At 33.2% G+C, this 24769-nt stretch overlaps 1 protein-coding gene and 1 long non-coding RNA gene across 2 annotated transcripts; one reads left to right on the top strand and one right to left on the bottom strand.

Moving 5' to 3' along the window:
• The first annotated feature begins 5341 nt into the window (after nt 1-5341).
• Nucleotides 5342-6532, top strand: LOC107936249 (repetitive proline-rich cell wall protein 1). The gene has a single exon (XM_016868941.2). The coding sequence runs from the start codon at nt 5417-5419 to the stop codon at nt 6332-6334; it is 918 nt and encodes a 305-aa protein (XP_016724430.2). The 5' UTR covers nt 5342-5416; the 3' UTR covers nt 6335-6532.
• A 9865-nt stretch (nt 6533-16397) lies between these two features.
• On the bottom strand, nt 16398-17376 carry LOC121214880 (uncharacterized). The gene is made up of 2 exons (XR_005910626.1): nt 16943-17376; nt 16398-16746 (listed from the first exon to the last, which is right to left on the bottom strand). It is a non-coding gene; the product is annotated as an uncharacterized lncRNA (long non-coding RNA).
• Between the last annotated feature and the right edge of the window lie 7393 nt (nt 17377-24769).

The following is a 24769-nucleotide window of genomic DNA, read 5'->3' as shown; positions in this document are numbered from 1 at the left end:
GTTTTTTGGCAACCGATCTCTAGTAACACCTTCCTAATATGATGCCTATAATGCATGATGAAAAATAATAATAAAGATAAACAACCTTGGTTAGTAATCACAACAAATATAAATTACAGAAAATTCAAATAAAAAGTATAAATGCCAAAGAAATAAAAGGTAAGAGACATTTCTCCCATGTACTTATTTTGGTGACTATTAACGGACAGAGGTTCGGCATGGCTCTAATTAGGTGGCTCATACAGTTCACCATATGTGATTTCGGTTCTAGACAGGTACTCGAATTGTTCACACTATCGTCTACTAAGACTAGTATGAAGCATCGATCGTAGCCCATCACAGGCTCACGAGTTCAATTCGAGGGATTACATTTACTTATGCCTATGCGGAGGGACAAGTTAACTCATGAAAGCATAAGTCATATGTAATCCGAAAGTATTCACTAACCTGTGTAGAGGGACAAGTTAACTCACGAAAGCGTAGCGTTTACTTTCACTTAAACGGACGGAGCCTGGGTAGAGAGCTCTTGTTATGCAAAATGCAAGTGCACGGTGTGTGGGGAAAAACTCATAATCTTTTATGTTTTATTTAAAAACTAAACTACAAAAACTAAAAAACTGAGAGCTGAAAATCAACAAGCTAAAACAAGTTAGAAGAATATTTACAACATGATGCATATGCATGACTTTTCAAAAACACAATTTTGGGATCACGACTAAATACTAATTTGAACAAGGAATTTTGAAAATTTTGACAATACACATTTAATTCGACTCGACTCTCAAAAATATTTTTCCATTGGAGTTGCCAGCTGTAGCGACGTAAAAATTTTAGCTTGGTCGCTAATTGTGGCGATTTAGTGAAAACTTGAAAACTGAAGTTTGATTTTAAAATAAAAAGGGAGTCGCCACCGATCTTTTTTCTAGGTGTGATTGGACACCTAATAAATCATTCTTCTTTTGAGAGAAAATTCATTTTTTAAATGAAAAGAAAGCCGAGTTTAGGTCTACATTAAAAGCCAGAGGAAAAGTAAGGTTCGGGAGTCGGTTACGCGCGAGGAAGGTGTTAGCACCCTCGCGACGCCCAAAATTGGTATCTTGTTAAACACATGTTGTCTTGATTTTCAAAAATACGAGTTTAATGTAACATTTAATCGTGATCTGATTGAAAAGACGAGAATTTTTTAGTTTTTCGAATTTTTTAGAAGAGTGTTCCGTCTTTAACACGAGTCGATTGATGTTCACCCAACATAGCGATGAAATTGATGACTTAATGTTAAATCAGTACATTGCCTTGCTTATTGAAATTGATTTAAATCATGAATAAGAATATTTTTTTATCAAAAACAATAGAAACTTATAACAATGCTGTAATAAAAGGCGACTTACGAATATATGAAGCGGATGATAAAATAATAACTATAAAGTATTCACGATGTGTTTGATATTATGCACGATAATAATAACATTAAACACGAAAGAAAACAATGGATTATATATATACATATGTTATATAATAATATGTAAGGTGACGGAAAATGTAATATTAAAAATACTAATAATACTACACCTACATAGGCGTATATATGTGTATATATATATTACATAATAATAGTATTGAAGTACGCATAATATATATAAAATGTAGTATTTAGAATACATACATAGCATAGTATTCAAAATGTACATATAAGATAGTATAAAACTAACTAATATAGTATAAACATATACATATATAAAAAATGCATATACATAATATATAAAAGAAAATATATGCGTGTAAATATATGTACATAAGATCGTATAAAAATATATAATTATGATACCAAAGTATATACATAATATATATATATGAAAACGTAATATAATATTAGAAATATACATACATAATATAGAATAAAAAATATATATATATGTAGCACATGCTAAAAGAATATTCACACAAGTACACATATATATGTACTAAAATATATATGTAATAATATCATTTAAAGAAATACATATTAGAAATGTCTATACATAACATGGGATTTAAAAATATATATACATAATTAATAATAATAATAAGTAAATATAATGCAAATAGTAAATATAAAAGTAAAAAGAGAAAATATAACATATAAGCACAAATTAAATATAATGATGATATAAAAAAATAAAATAATAATATGTTAGAAATAAATAATAAATATAATAATGTAAAATGGTAAAAAAAAAGTATATTCATACGTATATAATAAAACATATAATAATAATACCAATAACAATAAATAATAGTAAATATAATAATAAAAAAATTATCAAAATTAATTAATTTAATAATAAAGGAATGAAAATAAACTAAAAGGACTAAAATTGAATAAAAACCAAAGTTTTAGCGTTGATTTGAAATAAAAATAAAAGAAAAGGACAAAATTACAACATGCGCTAACCTGGAGGGGCCAAAAGAGTAATTTTCAAAAACCTTTAAAACGATGCCATCACTGAGGATCAATTTGAGAATCATAACAAACTTCAGAGCCAATTTGTAAATAAATATAAACCTGATTTAAAACACTAAAAATGCGGAAGGACCGATTGTGCAAATAGCCCCTAAGAGCAAAAACACACGGATCCTAGCTGGAGCGGGTCGAGTCGACCAGACCCGGGGCCAAAACGACATCGTTTTTCGTTAAAATGGAGGGGGACCAAAACGCACCGTTTTGGTCCCTATAAAAGACAATTTTTTAAAAAAAATCATTTAAACGGTGAAAAAAGAAAAAAAAGGGAGAGAAGAGGGAGAGGGGGAGGGAATCCGGCTATGGGCCGATCACCGTCCGGTCATCGGACTGTCGTCAGCGTCGGTGTTGGCCACCGTGCACGGTGGCCGGAAAAGGTAAAATTATTTTTTTTTTGTTTTTTTATTTTATTTTTGAATATATGTATGTATATATATTATATATGTTTAAGAGTATGATGAAGAAAAAATCGATTCGAAAAATAAACAATCACCTTGGTTTCTAATGTCTGATATTTTCGTTTGTTCGATTCTCTAATTTCGGGTGTTCGAATCACCGCTTTTGTATGTATTGAAATCTAACTTATGTATTGATTTCTTCCTGAATATTCGAAAAAAAAATAAAAACACTAAAAAAGAAGGAACCCCTTTGCTATGGTTTCCATTCGGTTTTTATATCTGATTTGTTACTGTCTGTTTCTCTTTTTGGTTGCTATTACGTGCTCTGTTTGCTTTGCAGGTGGTGAGTGAACGGTGGAGGTGACTACGGGGCAGGTGGCGCCAGGAGAAGGGGTTGCAGTGGGCAGGTGGTGGCAGAGGCAAGTGGGAGCCGAAAATGGGGCTAGGGTTTCGGGTAGTTGGGGTTAATGATATTGGGCTTGCTGTATTGGGTTTGGTTTGTAATGGGTTGTGGGTGTTTGGGTTTTATGTGGGTTAATTTAGATGGGTATTAGGTTGGAATGGGTTGTAGTGGGCCATTCGGGTTTGGGTTAGATATTTGGGTCTTGGGGTTTAATGTAAATGGGCTTATGTAATGTAAACAGGCCCAAAATTGGCCTACAACAAATTTGATCTAGATTTTAAAAGTTTCAATAAATTTAGTCTCAATATTTATGTAAATGTTAGTAGCTAAATTTGTTAAATTGTTATCAAATTGACAAAATGTGCAAACTTTGAATATTAAATTTGTTATTATACCAACCAATATTATTTACAATTGACAAAATATTTAATGCAGTAATTAATTATCTTTAATTACTCGCTTTCAAAATTAACAAGAATTAAATTGCTTCAATTTTTTTAAATAATTAATTTACTCAATTTCAAAATTAAAAGAGACAAATAATTATTTACCAATTTTTTTCTATACAATACCTTTTATCCTTCCAATCCTTTAAAAATAGATCATATCCCAAGTTTTGTGTGGTTAAACTATGGAAAATAATAAAACAAATGATTATTTTGATTTATTTCATATCATATCCCATTTTCTAAAACAATTTATGGAAAGATAGAAATGATATTTCGCATCTTAAAAAATATTACATCTTTTTCCTAATTTTTTCTTAAATTGCAATAAATAAAAACTAAGTAATTTAAAGAAAAATTAAGAGCATTAAACTCTCTTTACTTTCTTTTAAATAAATTTAATTTCTTGTCCCAAAAAAATTTATGAGTAGTTAAAGCTTACCAATTGAGATTAAATAAAATCCCGGATGAAACACTAAATTTACCGACAATGTTTCCTACAGTCAATTTAGCGACATTTTAGATTTTATGCGTCAATTTATCTGTTGTTCATGTCTCGATCTTCTTGGCCTTATAAAGAAAGTAAATATAAATACCTCATGGAAAGAGAAGTAAATATAAATATGTATACATAATTTAAAGATATAAGTAATGATTTAATTTTACTGATTGAGTCTTTATCCGATTAGTATGGATATTGTTATCAATACAAGAGAACATGGGTTTGAATGTGTTAGAACTCATTATCCTTCTATTTATGAGTTAGGGAGGAACTATGAATAGTTCTAAGCATTGTATGAAAAAGAACACATATGTGATCCTAAGTTTTTCTTCAAAGTTAAAATATGTCATAAGTTTTTGTACTATTTATAAATTTAAGATTTAATTTTTGTATTTTTACTTTTAGAAATTTAGTCTCTCTACTTTTTAAATTTCAAAATCCAGGTTCAACTATTAAAATTAATGTTAAATTCGGATTCATTACAACATCATTTTTCAGTAACATTTTGAGCCGCCCATGGGCCAAGCCAATGCCGGATTCCAAAAAAATTAAAGCCCAAACCTTTTTTGGGCTGGCCCATCCAAAAAGCTCGTTTCACTATTTAAAAATTAATAAAATTTTTAAAAATATTTTTAATTGATATTTATATAGTTTTATAATTAAATTTAAATAATAAAAATATTTTTTTCTTATTTAAATTGAATTATGACTAGGCTGAGCCAGCTTGAGGTGTAAAAATATTTGTCCAAGCCCGACTCAAGTCGGACTAAGCCTATTGGGCTACCCAACCCTTGATCAAATTTAGTTACATTACTACCAAATGTTTTTTTTTAAATCACATCAACAAATTTAATAAAAAAATTATTAAAAGTAAGACCTAAAATTTAAAAATAAAATTATAAGAATTAAATTCTAAATTTTTGAAAAGTATAAGAACCTATGATATATTTTATAATTTTCTTCAATCATGACTCAGTCTTGCGTATCCATAGTCCAAAATTTCAACTAACTTGTACCTACATGGACCCTATTACATTCATGAATAATTTAAAAGATTTAATAACATCTAGCAGACTATTTACAAAGGTACGTAAACAAATAAATTTTTTGACATATGCGCTAACAACAGCGCTCCAAAACTACTATAAAAAGAACCCTTCTCATGGCACCATGGAAAGCCAAGACTCAATGATGTCTACAACACACTTGCTAGTATTCCTACTTGGAGTGGTGACTCTCACCACTCCCACATTTGGTACCTATGAGTCACCAAATTATGGGAAACCCCCTACTCCTGTATTCAAGCCTCCCAAGGTGAAACCACCACCATATGAACCTAAGCCACCAGTGTATGAACCACCAAAAAAGGAGAAGCCTGAACCTAAGCCACCGGTTTATGCACCTCCAAAGAAAGAGAAGCATGGACCCAAACCACCAATGTATGAACCTCCAAAGAAGGAGAAGCCTGAGCCAAAGCCACCAGTTTATACACCTCCAAAGAAAGAGGAGCCTAAACCTAAACCACCAGTATATGAACCTCCAAAGAAGGAGAAACCTGAGCCAAAACCACCGATTTATACACCTCCAAAGAAAGAGAAACCTGAACCCAAACCACCCGTATATGAACCTCCAAAGAAGGAGAAGCCCGAGCCAAAGCCACCGGTTTATACACCTCCAAAGAAAGAGAAACCTGAACCCAAACCACCAGTGTATGAACCTCCAAAAAAACCTCCAATGTACGAACCTAAGCCACCAAAACCACCGGTTTATACACCTCCAAAGAAAGAGAAACCTGAACCCAAACCACCAATGTATGAACCTCCAAAAAAACCTCCAATGTATGAACCTAAGCCACCGAAGCCACCGGTTTATACACCTCCAAAGAAAGAAAAACCAGAACCCAAGCCACCAATGTATCAACCTCCCAACAACCCACCAATATATGAGCCAAAACCACCTAAGCCACCAGTTTATGCACCACCAAAGGAAGAAAAGCCAAAACCTAAACCACCAGTTTATGAGCCTCCGGCACATGAGCCACCATACGGTCACTATCCAGGACATCCACCTTTGGGGAAGCCTCAATAGAATGCTCCCATCGACTAGCCATTCCCAACAATTGAGCTACTAGAAAAATTAGTATTTATAATAAGAGGAACTGCCGGCTGATGTTCTGTTTTATTCTTGTATGGAATGTAGTAATGTTTTCTTTCATGTTTGAAGAGAGACCAGTTGCTCATGGCTGTACTCATTCGAATGCTTATTCTATATCTTCTTCTTTCTCAATGAGCAATATCCTGATGATTTCAAATAAATTTCAAATGCCAATTGCACGATTATTTATCATAGATTTTGTCCTGCTTTCTCATTCATGTGCACACCTTTTTGCTCATCCAAAATAGCTCTGAATCAACATAGCGTTTACTTATGTTCCACTACATGCATGGAGAAATGGTGGCAAATATATTGGCCTAACATAACAAAAATAAAGTTAAGGCAATGATCTACATTACTCTGTACTTTCATTTATCATGCATACTTGATATTTTAATGCATAACAAAGTCAAAATTGTTGATTAAAGAGGGGCGGGTATTTAAATAAAATAAACATATTCATAGGCCCGGCCCATATTTAATAAGGTATTTTTAAATTTAAGAAAGATAAAATAAGTTAATTGCTCAATTCGTATTAGATATTGTAATTATTTAAGTTTAATTACTTTACCAAATTAATATTTAAATATTATTTATACTTAGATGTTGCAACTGTTTAACTTTATTTTTACCAATTTAATGTTTAGCTACTACTTTATATTAATTTGTCAATTTGAACTAAAAATGTTACTAAATTTATCATAAAATTATAAATTCTATAAAAGAAATAAAACTTAAAAAAGGAATTTTGGAAAACTTTGTGGCCGAAATACAAATTTATCCTAATTTTAAGCACAGGATCAAAATAAAAATTTTAAAAACTTAAGAGAAATTAAATGGGTTTAACAAAATTTAGGTGTCGACGGCCCTACCACTCTGAAATCCACCCCTGTGCATTTGAGTATGAAATATGATCTTTTAAAAATCCCTTTAAATAAATGAGAAATTTTTTAAAAAAAATTACATATTCATGTTTGAATTATTAGAAATATTTAAAATTTTATTCTTTTTATAAAATAAATTTTTATTAGGATATTTTTATCATTTAATATTTTATTTAAAATTATATCTTAATAAAATTTGTACTTGAAACACATTATAATTTTCAATATTTTAATTTTACCTTTTCAATTAAAATTTTGTTTACTTTTTATATTAATTTTTTTATAAATATATTTTCTACATAATTTTTTATTTAAAAAATAAGTTTATGATAATTTAATATAAATTTTAAATATCTTTTATATGCATGATATATTCTTTTATGATGATATCATATTTATTTAATATAATTTAATATCTTTTTTAAGTATACCTAACTTTGGGCACCTTATCGATGCAAAGGTCCCCCACAGCATCTTTGAGTTTGAGAACATGCGGAAAGTATCCAGTTTATTAAATAATTAGTTGAAAAAATAATCGATGAACTTAAACTTATTTTTTTTATTAATAATAATATTGATGTTTATCGAATTACAATTTAATAATCTCTTATATTTTTATTATTTAATAATTTATATTATATAAATTTTGATGTATAAATAGTTTTATATCTATTATATGTGTAAAGCCCAAAATCTGCCCGGGCCCATACCAGCAAACCCCCCGCATGCCCATCACCGTCTGCACCCCATACCCCCACGCGTCTGACACCAGCTGTCACCGCCCAAGCACCTGCCACCACCGCCCATGCCCACTTGCTCTGCAAAACCTGCAAAACAACAAAGAACAGAGAGCAAAAATAAGGCTATAAAGCCGAAACAAGCATGTAAACAAGCGGGCTTCCGATTTTTTGTAAAAAAAAGAACAAAAAGAAACGCATTAGCAGAAAGAAATAAAAGCAACAAAAATAGGAAAAACAGCGATTTCAAGGTTTTCGTTTTTTTGTGTTCTTATTTTTTTCTTACCTTATTTCGAATCTACTTGACAAATCTAAAAGAGGAGTTTATTTACTATTTTCGGTGTCGATTTAGTCGACGTTGGCTCCTCCGGCCTGATGGTCGACAGATCCTTGTGGTCTGGCTGAAACCGCGACGGTGGTGGAGGCGTATTATGTGCCGGTGAAGCCTAAGAGTCGGCCAAGGTAAAGAATAGGAGAAAAATGGGGGCGGTTAGATATGAGTTTTAGTAAAAATGACAGAGCTCAGTGGTTCTTTTTTGTGTTTTTTTAATATTGAAACGGTGGTGTTTAAGGGTGGGGGCCGCGTGTTGATCCATGCCCAGACCCAATTTGTGCATTTATATGTCAAATGGGAAATTTCCACAATTAATCCCTCATTTTTGCATCACATTCCAGCAGACCCCATTAGCATCCATGTGTTTTATTTTAATTTTTCCCCAAAAATTTGTACACCATTCCATTTTAGTCCACTCCAAGGTGTAGCGTTTTGGGACCTGGATTATTTCTAGTCCTAGTCCCTATACATTTATATACTTTGCATTTTTTAAAAAAAACTATCTTATTTGTAAATTATTCCTTTTATTTTAGGTTTAATTTTAATCTAGCCTTTTATTTGTATAATCTGCTATCTTAAAATACTTTTAATATTTTTGTATATGTTAGTTTTCATTTGTTCAATTATTTTGAGATTTCTTTTATCCTATTATTTTTACATTTTTCACAATATTTTTATATACATATTATTATACATATTATTCTCATTGAGTGTTCAATTTATAATACATATTATCGTGAAGACTCACAATATTTTTGTACATGAGTGGAACTATCTTAATAGCTTTAGCTTGTTTTATAAAATCATCATTTTAAAATTCTTTTTGAGCTATTTTAGTACTTTCATATAACATCTTGTTTAAATATTTATATATATTACTTATTTCAAATTTATTTTTCATCTGTTATTATTTTAAACCTTTTACTATTTATTTTAAATTGCTTTATAAATCATTTATTTTACTTGGTTCTATGTATCATTTTTGTTGTTTTGTACATTGATGATTTTAAATCGTTTCATGCTATTTATTTTAAATCGCTTCTTGTAATATTTATCTCAAACGTGTTTTTACATATATTACTCATCTAAAATTAGCTTGTTATTCATTTTTTATTTATTTTAATTTGCTTTGTATATTATTTGTTTTAAATCGTTTTTTACCTCATTCATTTTAATTTGTTTCATATTAGTTACTTCAAGTTGTTTCATATATTATTTTGTTTCATTTCTTTATCATTAATATTGATGCCAATATAATATGTGTTGTATGGTTATTATCATTAGGTACTTTGTAGTTCGTTTACTCATATTGTCATGTTATTGTGATTTATCGTAGTAGTATTTTATTTGCCAATTATTTTGCCACGTTTATATCATCATTTTTCCTCGTTTCATTCAAATCACATCGTGCATTAAAGCTCGAATGCATACATTTAATGTAGATTGTTTTACCTTATTCCGAACAAATCAAATACACATCGTTTTGAATTTCATACTTGTTATTCTTTCATAAAAAGAAAATTTTTCTAAATAAGGCAATATTTCGCGTTTGGAAACTCGAGAAAACGTGCCCTAACGTGCTGGGTTTCGATTTCTCGTTTGACTAAATAGCCAAATATCCTCTCAAAGCTTCAAAGTATGGTTTCATTAAACTATAAGGTGATCTTGGTTTTGATGGTTTAGAGTATCGTGTCCTAACGTGCTGGATGTGATATTCCTTCGGAACAAGAGAATCTTATGTTTCAATTCACGATCAGATTTTCTTTTAAGGATCGTATTTTTTAAAACTCTTCAAATTTTCAATTTTCGACACTAAGACACTAATAAATCAACTAGGTACCAATTTTGGGCGTATCGAGAGTGCTAATCCTTCCTCGTACGTAACCGGCTCCCGAACTCATTTTTCTGAATTTCGTAGACCAAAATCGTTGTTTTAATAAAATTAAATCATTTATTAAAAACAACCACTTTTTGAGGTGACCCTATCACACCTCGTCAAAAAAGGATTGGTGGCGACTCCCGTTTTCATTCTTTTTTTAAATCCAAGTCGACCCCGTTTTCATCCAAAAAATGGTGTCAACAGCTTGGCGACTCCACTGGGGAAAATAAGAGAGTCAAGCCATGTGTTGATTATTTCTTGTCTTTCTGTTGAAAGTGGAAAATTCGATTTAAATTTACGATCCTCTCATTGCATCTCTTCTGTTTTGAGTTATTTTTTTATCGTGTTCTGTATTTTATTTTATACCTCTGCACATTGCATTGCATGACCGCTGGTCATACCCTTTTAAGTGGGAGTGAGAAACTACGCCTTCGTGAGGTTTTCACCTCCGCATGGGATAGTGAATCGCTTCCGGGATACATCCGTACCTATGTCTTCGTGAGATTTTCATCTCCGCATGGCCATAGAGAAATGTATCCCCCTGAACCGAACTCGGTCCGCATGAGCCTACAATGGGTGAGGATCGAGGAATCTGCTGGTTCAGGTACCCTTACTTTAGAACCAAACCTCATGTAGTGAACCTTAGGAGCTCACCCTAGGTAGAACCACTTCGAATCCCTAGTATTCACCCAAATAGGTGTTCTATTTATTCTTGCTTGCTTTTGCTTTGTACTAACATGTTTTCTTTTTGTCATGATTGCATTGCATTTTCATCATAAAAAGAGGTGTTGATTCACGTTCAATTGCTAAATAGAGAGCTTGTCATAAGAAAATGGGTTTCTTGATAAAGTGGATGACGATACGGTTGTCCTAATACAGTCCGAGAAGATAGAACAAAAGAAGGATGATAGTTCAGTAGAGGACTATACGACTTTGCCTCGTTGCCTGAAGACTTAAGATGACAAAGATTATTCGAGAACCGCTAGACTTTTTAAAGAGAAGCCAACGAGCATCACAAGGATGAGTGAGTAACGAGTCGCGGCCCGAATCAAGTAAAATGGAGATAGAAGCGACGTCCCTTTTGAAGAATTCATGAGACTTACCTTAACGCTCGATTGAAGAAGAGGATCGAATGACTCCGCCTACGAGGGCAAAACTGTATATATCCATTTTATGTAAAGAGATTTGTTTTCTAGTAAAGTTGTTCTAATAGAATTGAATCAAGAATCAGCGTCTCTTTTTGCATTCATGCATCTGCATTACATTTTATTGCATGCATTTTTTTCATTCATTAACATTACATTTCATTGCATACAATAAATTTCCTAAAATCCAAAAGTGCATTGAGTTCAGAACTCTAGTACAGAGACAGATAGATGATGAAGATTTGGAATTCTCTGAAGATATCGATGGTATGGAAAGGAAAGGTGTTTGTGCCTTTGAAGAAGAACTAAAAACGAAAAAACCTATCATTTTCTAAATCCCTAGAGGTGTTCTACACAACTGGACTGTGGAGGAGATTTTTGTAATTTTTAGGACCATTTCAGAGTAATATTCAGAACACTCTTATTGCTCTAAGCCTGGGAGCAATAGAAAATCCTTTTGTGAAAAAGGCACATGTCCATTATTCTTTATTTCAACGAAATGCATCTTTGTGTCTTGTTTTGGCAAACATCCTTTTGTTCCTTCCATTTCATTCATGCTCATACTACACAGATAATTATCCTTGGATTCATTTGTTCGTTGAGTCTTCTTTCGTTCCTATAACAGGTCTCTAGATATCAATGATATGAGCGACACTGCTATTGACTCAGAATCTCCTTTTGAGCAAGATATGTGTCCAGAGGTACCTCAAAACTTTGAAGACGATCGAGACTGTAGCTTATCTCCTGATTGTTAAGGATGGTAGAACAAGTCGAGAAACAGATCTTGCTTTACAAAGAATCAGTGAAAATTGTGAGCTTAAGAGAAGAGAAAAAGTTGATTATCAGAGCCTGTATCACCGCGGAGACAAAGCGAGATGTCATTCAATGATGTTTTCACATGACCATACCAAGATATGCCTGAGCTACTAAGACGTGCGGACACTGTTGAGGCTAAAAAAATGTGTTTGAGGAACACATGCATTGATATTGTAATGGCCAAGTGAATCATGAAATATGGGTACTGCTGGTCCACAATGGAAGGGGATTGCATCAGTTATACCAAGAAATGCCACAAGGGCCAAATTTACAGAGACAAGATTTATGTGCTTCATTTATCTCTTCATGTTATGACTTTTCCATCGACTTTCTCTATGAGGGGCATGGATGTCATTGGGCCGACCTCACCAAAAGCTTTTGGCGGTTATCGATTCATCTTTGTGTTCGTCGATTACTTTATCAAGTGGGTAGAGGTTGTTTCATATGCCAATATCATAAAGTCGACACTCGACAAATTTCTTGAAGAATCATATGTGAATGAGGAATGCCAAAAAGGATCATATTAGACAATGCATTGAATTTGAACAACCGCACGACATCAGAAGTTTGCAGTCTGTTCAAGATTAACACTATATCGCCTCAAAATGAACAGTTCAGTGGGGGCAAAAAAAAAAGTAAAAAAATGAGAAAAAAAAAAGAAAAAAAAAAAAAAAAACCAAATAAAAGAAAAACCTCTACTGGAGCAACTCAGTTCTCACTAGTATATGGAATAGAGGTAGTTTTACCCATCAAAGTTGATATTTCTACCCTTCAAGTCTTGTCAGAGCTGAATCTGGATGAAGCAGGTCCAAGCCCGATATGATCAGTTAAATTTGATTGAAGAGGAAAGATTCAAAGTTATCCGTCTTGGTCAAAAGTACCAAAAATAAAATACGCGAGCTCACCAAAAAAAGTTCGCCCCAGAGAATTCCAAGAAGGGGACCTGATGTCGAAGAATATTCTTGCCATACAAAAGGACTTCAGAAGAAAATGGATGCCAAACTGGAAAGGACCTTATGTGGAAGGCCTTATCTGAAAAAGCGTTGATATTGACAGGATGGATGGCAAGAACCTGCCTAATCTCGAGAATTCTGATTCAAGAAATAAATACTTCACTAAAAAAAACGAAAAGAAAAATGAAAAAATGAAAAAGAAAAAAAAAAGAAAAAGAAAAAGGAGAGGCCAAGGCGAAAACCCGCAAAGGGCGCCTTGAGACCAAAGGGTTTTGAATTGAAAACCCATGAATGGGCAGTTCAAATTTTGTTCAAAGGTGGGGCATGCAGTAGTCTCGCCCTTTCTGAATTAATAAGAAGGAGAGATGCTACATCTTGGGGCATCAACAAAGCCTTCTAGGACTTCTAAACACATATCAAGTTCAAAAGGGTCCTTAAGAAGTTTGGGGCAGAGAAGCTCATGCTACGATATCTGGGGCACCTATTTCCATTTTATTCATTTTTTGTATTTTTGACAAAATACATCATCTTGATTAATTTATTCTCATTTTGTATTCTAGCAAAATTTGCTATCCTGATTAATGTGTTCATTTAGAGCTTTGCTCTCAACAAATTTTCATCTTATCCACTGTGATAATATTTTCCATCTTATTCATCTCGTATCTCAGCAAAATTTGCTATCTTGATTGATTTGTTTGTTTAGAGCTTTGCTCTCAACAAAATTTCATTTTGTCCATTTTGATAATCTTTTTCAAGCATTTTTCATTGAAATAACGATTAATGGACTGACAATACACATGCAGAAGGAGTTCTGCATATTACTCTGAAAGTTTCTAAATAATACGAGGACCTGAAACAGGACTATTGTTTAGAACTAACCAAACCTAAGGGTTGGAAACATTTGAGAAATGATAGTCTAAATAGCGACTATTTCTTTGGGTTTTCTGTCAGAGGTACTGGCTGAACAAGAAGGCATCAGCGATAGAACCTTGATGAACAATGAGGAATGACAACCTAAGCATTAGAAATGGATCATTCTCATGACATTCTACAAATATAATACATACACATCTAGTTAGGAGCATTTGATTCATTCTGATCATGTCATCCTAAACACTAGGCATAAATAGGTCCATGAAATGGATTTTGCAGGTCATGTTCCCCAGAGAACAGATCAAAGAAACAAATCCTATCTCCCTGTATTTGGCAGTGGAATAGATTGAAGATTGCAGATCTTGCCTTCCTGTATTTGGCAGCGAAGAAGATCGAAGATGGCAGATTTTACCTCCATGTGACTACAGTGGAGTACATTGAAGCCGATAACTCTATCTCCCTGTATTTGGCAGTGGAATAGATTGAAGATTACAGATCTTGCTTTTCTGTATTTGGCAGCGAAGCAGATCGAAGATGGCAGATTTTACCTCCCTGACAACAGTGGAGTACATTGAAGCCGATAATTCTATCTCCCTGTATTTGGCAGTGGAATAAATTGAAGATTGCAGATCTTGCCTTCCTGTATTTGGCAGCGAAGCAGATCAAAGATGGCAGATTTTACCTCCCTGACCACAGTGGAGTACATTGAAGCCAATAATTCTATCTCCCTGTATTTGGCAGTGGAATAGATTGAAGATTGCAGATCTTGCCTTCCTGTATTTGGCAGCGAAGCAGATCGAAGATGGCAGATTTTACCTCCTTGACTACAGTGGAGTACATTGAAGCCGATAACTCTATCTCCCTGTATTTGGCAGTGGAATAGATTGAAGATTGCAGATCTTGCCTTCCTGTATTTGGCAGCGAAGAAGATCGAAGATGGCAGATTTTACCTCCATGTGACTACAGTGGAGTACATTGAAGCCGACAACTCTATCTCCCTGTATTTGGCAGTGGAATAGATTGAAGATTGCAGATCTTGCCTTCCTGTATTTTGCAGCGAAGCAGGTCGAAGATGGCGGATTTTACCTCCTGTGACTACAGTAGAGTACATTGAAGCCGATAACTCTATCTCCCTGTATTTGGCAGTGGAATAGATTGAAGATTGCAGATCTTGCCTTCCTGTATTTGGCAGAGAAGCAAATAGAAGATGGCAGATTTTACCTCCCTGTGACTACAGTGGAGTACATTGAAGCTGATAACTCTATCTCCCTGTATTTGGCAGTAGAATAGATTGAAGATTACAGATCTTATCTCCCTAAGCAATAGTGGAGTAGGTTGAAGACGACGGATTTTACCTCCCTGACTACAGTGGAGTACATTGAAGCCGATAACTCTATCTCCCTACATTTGGCAGTGGAATAGATTGAAGATCAAGGATGGAATATTTTACCTCCATGTGACTACAGTGGAGTACATTGAAGCCGATAATTCTATCTCCCTGTATTTGGCAGTGGAATAGATTGAGGATTGCAGATCTTGCCTTCCTGTATTTGGCAGCGAAGCAGATCAAAGATGGCAGATTTTACCTCCCTGACCACAGTGGAGTACATTGAAGCCGATAACTCTATCTCCCTGTATTTGGCAGTGGAATAGATTGAAGATCAAGGATGGCAGATTTTACCTCCATGTGACTACAGTGGAGTACATTGAAGCCGATAATTCTATCTCCCTGTATTTGGCAGTGGAATAGATTGAAGATTGCAGATCTTGCCTTCCTGTATTTGGCAGCGAAGCTGATCGAAGATGGCAGATTTTACCTCCCTGACAACAGTGGAGTACATTGAAGCCGATAACTCTATCTCCCTGTATTTGGCAGTGGAATAGATTGAAGATCAAAGATAACATGTCCGGTCTTCCTATATTGGTAGGAAGTGGATCGACGATGCAGATCTTGTCTTCCCATATTGGTGGCGAAGTAGATCGAAGAAAGCAGATCTTGTCTTCATGCATTAGCGTGAAGTAGATCGAAGATGCAGATCTTGTCTTCCCATATTGGTGGTGAAGTAGATCGAAAAAAGCAGATCTTGTCTTCATGTATTGGCGTGAAGTAGATCGAAGATATCAGATCCTATCTTCCTATATTGGTAGGAAGTGGACCGACGATGCAGATTTTGTTTTCCCATACTGGTGGTGAAGAAGATCGAAGAAAGCAGATCGACGATGGCGGATTTTACCTCCCTGACTACAGTGGAGTACATCGAAGCCGATAACTCTATCTCCCTGCATTCAACAGTGGAATAGAGTGAAGAGCACAAGTCTTATCTCCCTAAGCAGTAGTGGAGCAGACTAAAAACAACAAATCTCATCCCCATGGAGTTGCAGCAAAATAGATTTAAGTCATGTTTCTCTGGAGCGCAGTGAAGTGGATTGAAGCAACGAGACACAGTAGAACAGAACGAGGCTACTTGAAGAAGAAAAACACCAAAAGAAGCCAAGGCTCGGCAAGCCCGGGCAAATTTGGTCTTTCTTGGTCTTTGCTCTGTTTTCGTTACACGACAACGAGCAAAGAGGGGCAGCTGTAAAGCCCAAAATCTGCCCGGGCCCATACCAGCAAACCCCCCGCATGCCCATCACCGTCTGCACCCCATACCCCCACGCGTCTGACACCAGCTGCCACCGCCCAAGCACCTGCCACCACCGCCCATGCCCACTTGCTCTGCAAAACCTGCAAAACAACAAAGAACAGAGAGCAAAAATAAGGCTATAAAGCCGAAACAAGCATGTAAACAAGCGGGCTTCCGATTTTTTGTAAAAAAAAGAACAAAAAGAAACGCATTAGCAGAAAGAAATAAAAGCAACAAAAATAGGAAAAACAGCGATTTCAAGGTTTTCGTTTTTTTGTGTTCTTATTTTTTTCTTACCTTATTTCGAATCTACTTGACAAATCTAAAAGAGGAGTTTATTTACTATTTTCGGTGTCGATTTAGTCGACGTTGGCTCCTCCGGCCTGATGGTCGACAGATCCTTGTGGTCTGGCTGAAACCGCGACGGTGGTGGAGGCGTATTATGTGCCGGTGAAGCCTAAGAGTCGGCCAAGGTAAAGAATAGGAGAAAAATGGGGGCGGTTAGATATGAGTTTTAGTAAAAATGACAGAGCTCAGTGGTTCTTTTTTGTGTTTTTTTAATATTGAAACGGTGGTGTTTAAGGGTGGGGGCCGCGTGTTGATCCATGCCCAGACCCAATTTGTGCATTTATATGTCAAATGGGAAATTTCCACAATTAATCCCTCATTTTTGCATCACATTCCAGCAGACCCCATTAGCATCCATGTGTTTTATTTTAATTTTTCCCCAAAAATTTGTACACCATTCCATTTTAGTCCACTCCAAGGTGTAGCGTTTTGGGACCTGGATTATTTCTAGTCCTAGTCCCTATACATTTATATACTTTGCATTTTTTAAAAAAAACTATCTTATTTGTAAATTATTCCTTTTATTTTAGGTTTAATTTTAATCTAGCCTTTTATTTGTATAATCTGCTATCTTAAAATACTTTTAATATTTTTGTATATGTTAGTTTTCATTTGTTCAATTATTTTGAGATTTCTTTTATCCTATTATTTTTACATTTTTCACAATATTTTTATATACATATTATTATACATATTATTCTCATTGAGTGTTCAATTTATAATACATATTATCGTGAAGACTCACAATATTTTTGTACATGAGTGGAACTATCTTAATAGCTTTAGCTTGTTTTATAAAATCATCATTTTAAAATTCTTTTTGAGCTATTTTAGTACTTTCATATAACATCTTGTTTAAATATTTATATATATTACTTATTTCAAATTTATTTTTCATCTGTTATTATTTTAAACCTTTTACTATTTATTTTAAATTGCTTTATAAATCATTTATTTTACTTGGTTCTATGTATCATTTTTGTTGTTTTGTACATTGATGATTTTAAATCGTTTCATGCTATTTATTTTAAATCGCTTCTTGTAATATTTATCTCAAACGTGTTTTTACATATATTACTCATCTAAAATTAGCTTGTTATTCATTTTTTATTTATTTTAATTTGCTTTGTATATTATTTGTTTTAAATCGTTTTTTACCTCATTCATTTTAATTTGTTTCATATTAGTTACTTCAAGTTGTTTCATATATTATTTTGTTTCATTTCTTTATCATTAATATTGATGCCAATATAATATGTGTTGTATGGTTATTATCATTAGGTACTTTGTAGTTCGTTTACTCATATTGTCATGTTATTGTGATTTATCGTAGTAGTATTTTATTTGCCAATTATTTTGCCACGTTTATATCATCATTTTTCCTCGTTTCATTCAAATCACATCGTGCATTAAAGCTCGAATGCATACATTTAATGTAGATTGTTTTACCTTATTCCGAACAAATCAAATACACATCGTTTTGAATTTCATACTTGTTATTCTTTCATAAAAAGAAAATTTTTCTAAATAAGGCAATATTTCGCGTTTGGAAACTCGAGAAAACGTGCCCTAACGTGCTGGGTTTCGATTTCTCGTTTGACTAAATAGCCAAATATCCTCTCAAAGCTTCAAAGTATGGTTTCATTAAACTATAAGGTGATCTTGGTTTTGATGGTTTAGAGTATCGTGTCCTAACGTGCTGGATGTGATATTCCTTCGGAACAAGAGAATCTTATGTTTCAATTCACGATCAGATTTTCTTTTAAGGATCGTATTTTTTAAAACTCTTCAAATTTTCAATTTTCGACACTAAGACACTAATAAATCAACTAGGTACCAATTTTGGGCGTATCGAGAGTGCTAATCCTTCCTCGTACGTAACCGGCTCCCGAACTCATTTTTCTGAATTTCGTAGACCAAAATCGTTGTTTTAATAAAATTAAATCATTTATTAAAAACAACCACTTTTTGAGGTGACCCTATCACACCTCGTCAAAAAAGGATTGGTGGCGACTCCCGTTTTCATTCTTTTTTTTAAATCCAAGTCGACCCCGTTTTCATCCAAAAAATGGTGTCAACAATATGCATGATTTTATATTGTTTTTTTTAAAGGTGAATTCATTAATTTATTTAATAAATAGAACCATACAATTTAGGGAAAACAAATAATAAATACTCATCGTAGATGGAGAAGTATAAGCCTTATCAACACAACAAAAGCTTTAGCCTCAACATCGATAAAACATTATAACACGTTGATAATTGATTTTATCACAACTCAAGCACAACAAAAGTGATTGTAAGCACTTTACACGATAAGGAAATCAGTCTCGGATGGTCCAAAGTAGCAAACAAAAATTGACAAAAGAATCGAGCATTCATCAAACTATAGAGGACGACAACAAAATCATTCCTAAAATCAATTGTAAAACTAAGATTACATGCATAAGTAAGACTAAAAACCATGCTACAAGAGCAGACAAAAACTTCTAAAACTAAAGACTTATTCAATAGTGGTAAAACAAACAAAAAAAACATATAAAACACAATACGGGTCCAAATCGACTCATGAAATCATTTATTATTCTGAAATATTCTCAAAACAGAAACAAATTAAGAAGCTGACAAAAAGGCACCCACTTTTCAAGAAAAACTATTAGTGGCCGGTGGAATTTTAACGAACGACAGACATTGTCCATCACAACTTGTGAAGACAACAAAAATATTCACAAAATAGATCTGTAAACTGAAAAAGAGAAAAGAGTTGTAGAGTGAATAAAAAGAAGAAATAAAGAAAGAGTTGGTGATAGAAAAAAAAAGCAGGTGATAGCCTATCACCAGCTGAGCAAAACAAAAGATAAGAAATAAACTGCTTAATATTTTTTTTTACTTTATATAATTTTTTTTATTGTTTTTATGTATAGCATTATGTCGGAAATTTTCAATTCGCACCAAACCTTATGCGGATATGAGGAAAAAATTCCAGCTGATTAAATAATTAGAGATTGAAATTGGTCAAAGGATTGGTGTCAATGTCACCTGCACGATTTATGTTATCTACAAAATGTGTAATCTTTAAAATCAACCTTTCACTTTGACTTTTCCTCCACTGTGTTTTGTTCCCTTCCTTTTTTTGTCAACACCTAAAGCAAATTTTACCTGCTCAACATTTGTTTGAGTCAGTGATGACGCGTTTTCTCGAGTCGGTGATGGCTCTTCTTCTTCTTCTTTTCGCTAATGGTTGAAGGTTAAGGCCATTGTTATTAGAATGAACACACCAGCTCTCTGAATTTGATTTGGTGGGTGACGTTTAATAATGTGATTTGTTTTCGTGATTAATTTACTTTTGTTTATCATTGTAATATTGAAGGAGAATATCATTTAAATGTTAGATAAAAGTTTTAACAAATTTGTTGTGATTTGTAATAGTTAATTATGATTATAATGATTTATTTGTATTGTAATTATAATGGTACTTATTGCTTTAAAAAACACTTCCAATAATCTACTAAGATATAAATATTTTATAACAACATATAAAGTTATTATTCTATTTATTTGTTTTGTGCATGTATCGTTTTTTATGTTATAATCGGATTTAACATATTATTTACTTAAATAAATTTTGATAGATTTATAATCAGGGTCAAAATTAAATTGTAATTTTTAAGATAATAAAAATATAATTTTTAAAGAATTAAATCAAAATTTTATCATTTTTAAGAGGGGTCAATATATAATTTTATATTTATTAATTAAAAATTTTAAAGGGCATATTTAAGGGCCCAAGGCCCTTACCAGTCCCCTAAATTGGCCCATGTTTGTAATTTGTTTTAATCGATTTTAATGGAGTTTTATATTTGTGTCATTTTCTTTTCTTTTTTGTGCACTTTAGAGTTGATTATAGGTCGAGCTGTAATGTTGATTTAAAAAAAAATCAAGCTTGACTCATTTCTAGGCCAAGTCGGCCCAAAAGCTTGCTTCACTTTTCAAAACATTAATAAAAAATATAAATACATTTTTATATTAATATTATATAATTAAATTTAAATTTAAAATATTTTTATTATTTAAATAAAATTCGAGTCGTGCTGAATTAGTTCAAAATAGAAATTTTTTGTTCAAGTCCAACTCAAGTTGAGTTGGATAGGTTGTCTAGCCCTTGGACAATTCTAGAGTAGAGCTGCCAATGGACCAAGCCATAACCTAGTTTCAAAAAAATTTTCAAGCCCAGACAATCTGCACCATCTGTGTAATACCCCACACCTAGTCTAGACATTATGATCAGATCTAAAGGAATTACATAAACTCATTTTAATTCTAGATTTTGAATTTCGAAAACGTGAAATTTTTTACAGTATTAATTTTGGTAAATTGCTTTCCAATTTTTAAGAAAACATTCATTAAAACTATATGTTAAATTTCAGAAAAATACTTATATGATTACTTTATTTTGCAGCAGAAGTGTCTAAGTTATTGCTTTGGAAAAGAAAATATGGTTTTGTATGTAAATTACGCAAATATCAGTTTAACGATGATAACTATCAAAAAGTCCCAACGAAATAAGCCAAAAACTGTAAAACAAATCCAAAAATACCAACAGTAAAAAAAGTTCAGTTAGCATAAAGCCTTTTAAAAATTGTTTAGTTTTTGAGAATCCAACCCGAGTTTCTGTACACCGTCTGATCCTAAGTGTGTTGATCACCTAAAAGGATAAAATAAAGGGTAAGCTAACAAGCTCAGTGTGTAACTCAACCTAAACAAATAGAACAAAACAAATACAATCATAGTAACAGATACAGATGCAGATGCAGATGCAGATACAGATACAAATCCTACCACTATCTGCTACACACCATCTACGTTCATCCCTACACACCAATTAGGGTAATTAAATACCCATCCAATCCTACACACCTATAAGTGAGCATATGTCACTTTTCAGAATAGTGCAGTCAGGCTACCAGAAATAATGCGGTAACTGCCAGAATCGCATAAGTGTGGTCAACCCACCAGAACAGATATGTGGTTAAAACCACTAGATAAGGTAAATAATTAAACTGTCACACTCCCTTCGTCGCATCATTATCCAACCCCAATGCACATGCAAACACTAATCAAATAACAAATGCATATATATCATACATGTTGTACATAGCAGAACATACTATCATGCTTTCAGTAGTTGCACTAACAGAAGCAGAATATCATATTTCATATTTAAAAGTCATGCAAAACACATTACAGAACCTATGAAGTGGCTAACCTCGAATTGCACTTCGAATACGGTCCTAACTAAATTTATAGAAAATGGGCCCACACAATCTAATTAGCCCAGCCCATGTAGCCTACATGGCCTGGTACACGGCTATGTGATGTCAATAGTGAATTTTTTGGCTTCACATCGTTCGCTGTTTTTTGAGATTTTTGTTACACCTGGTCATTTTTTGATGCTAACACCACGGCGAAGATTCCAGAACCTAAAAATGACATTCAGAACAAACAATTAGCAATGATACACTAAACCTGTGCCACTAAGTCAGCCACAACCACTAACCTTTGGCCTTAACAAAACGAGTCAGCCCCTAATTGAAAGCTTTGATCACTTATCTTTGAAAAAATTGCAACCTTACGAATCCTTAGTTCACCGAAGGGTTAATCATTACCAAATCTTCACCTAAACAGAACCAAACAACAACAATCAACAACATAATAACTCAATTTCCAAACTCATAAAACACAGCCTTCTTCCACCAATTAAGAGACCTTACCGAACCTCTAACGCACACCAAACCACACCACAATGACGTGTTACCAATTAGCACCACCAAACAAGATGGCAATAAGAACCAAGAAGGCAAGGAGAGAATAATTAAAAAGAATTTTTAGGAAAAACAAGGAAAATGACATATTATTGCTTTATTGTAACAAAAGAAAAGAAGGAAAGAGAGGAGAAAAGAAACAAACGTGAAAGGGGAAAGGAACAAATTGGGACAACAAAAGGTGAGAGAGGGAGAGTGGAATAGTTGAGAGATTTTTGGGAAAATAATTTTCAAAATGATTTTTTTTAAAAACTACCCATATCCCTCGCTAACTCCAACTAAAATTGATACACCATCCTTATCAGATCTCCTTTAGAATTCAAACTCAACCAAAATTCTATCATATGAGCAGCCTAGACTGAGAAATAACAAAAATATTCTTGCCTTGTACACACAGGATTTGAACACAAAATCCCCAGGTAAGCTGAAGCCTTGTCACTGAACCAGCCAGCTTATTTTTTGTCAACAATTGGGTGAAAACAAAATATAAACTAGATAGCCAAATTCAGGGGTTGGGACAAAAATAAAAAAAAAATTAAGGGAAGAGGTTTTGAACACATGACCTCTAAAACACAATCACAATATTTAATCACTAAACCAGATTAACTCATTTGACATTTTTTAATAATTCAAAAACAAGAATTTTTGGGAGTTACAACCCCTTTTACCATTCACAAAATTAATAAACATCAATGTAACACCCCAAACCCAGTCTAGACGTTCTGGCCGAATCTGGAGGAGTTACATCAACTTGTTTGAAAATAAAAATCCAATTTGGAAATCGTGTGATCTGAAATCTTAATTTAGCTAAGCTCAAAAAAGTTTTAGGAAATCTCAAATTTGAAAAAACATATTTCACAGCATGATCTATTAAACATTTATTTATAAAAATAGTGAAAACTTTTAGAAATTGCAATCTAACTTTAGTAATCACATGATTTGAAACTATTAATTTTTGGCAAAACTCTTACATTGTTATTTAGAAAAACTCATGCGTAAAACTTATTCATTTTACGGAAAAACATTTAGTTTGATACTTAATTTTGTAGCGGATATTTTCAGATTTCTTAAGTTTTTAAAAACCAAATTCCAATTTGTCAAATCCGTATGATTTTTCAGTTTTACGTTTAAGATCACCCAAAAACCAACGAACAGATCAAAAAACCAAAAACAAAACCAAATTTGAAAACTTAGTCCAAAAATCAAAAGTCCAAAAATCATAATTAAAAATAATTCAAACCATTTTATATGGGAAACCAATCTGAGCTCCCGCACACCGTCTGATCTAAAACTTATTGGTTACTTGAAGGGAAAACAAATAAAGAGTGAGCTTTACAAGCTCAGTGTGTAACACATCCCAAGCAACAAATCATGTACACATAAATAAGTAGATAGGTTTTCAGATACATATTCAAATATATTCTCATATACAGAATCAAATGTATTTTCATAATCAGATACAGATGCATATCCAGATTTATATACAAATGCAGACACAGATTCAGATACAGATGCAATCACAGATCCTACCCTATCCGCTGCACACCAACTCTGTCCAACCAATCACACCAATTAGGACTACAAGATTCCATCCATCCAATCACAACGGGTCGTAATGGTACGTCACTCATAAAGGTGTAGTTGAGCTGCCAAATTAATATTATGGTTTAACCGCCAAAATTGCAGTAATACTGCCAGAATACATTTTCTCTATCACATATCAAACTCACCCCGATGCACATGCATAAAAACTAACACATATATTTCATAAATAGATGTTATGCTTGCTTTTCATATGTAATCATGCTTTCAGAATTAATAGAATATAAATCGTACATGTACTTTTCACATACCTTACCTATTTTACGTATAGGCACATATCAACAGATGTCACATTTCAAGTCTTATTTAAGTCAAACAGACCCCACGGAAGGTCTAATTACAAATTTCAGAG

The sequence above is a fragment of the Gossypium hirsutum genome, chromosome A02 (genome assembly GCF_007990345.1).
Source record: "Gossypium hirsutum isolate 1008001.06 chromosome A02, Gossypium_hirsutum_v2.1, whole genome shotgun sequence".
In the NCBI taxonomy this organism is placed as follows: domain Eukaryota; kingdom Viridiplantae; phylum Streptophyta; class Magnoliopsida; order Malvales; family Malvaceae; genus Gossypium; species Gossypium hirsutum.
The sequence above is the reverse complement of the archived record's forward strand: the minus strand, read 5'-3'. Positions and strand labels throughout refer to the sequence as shown.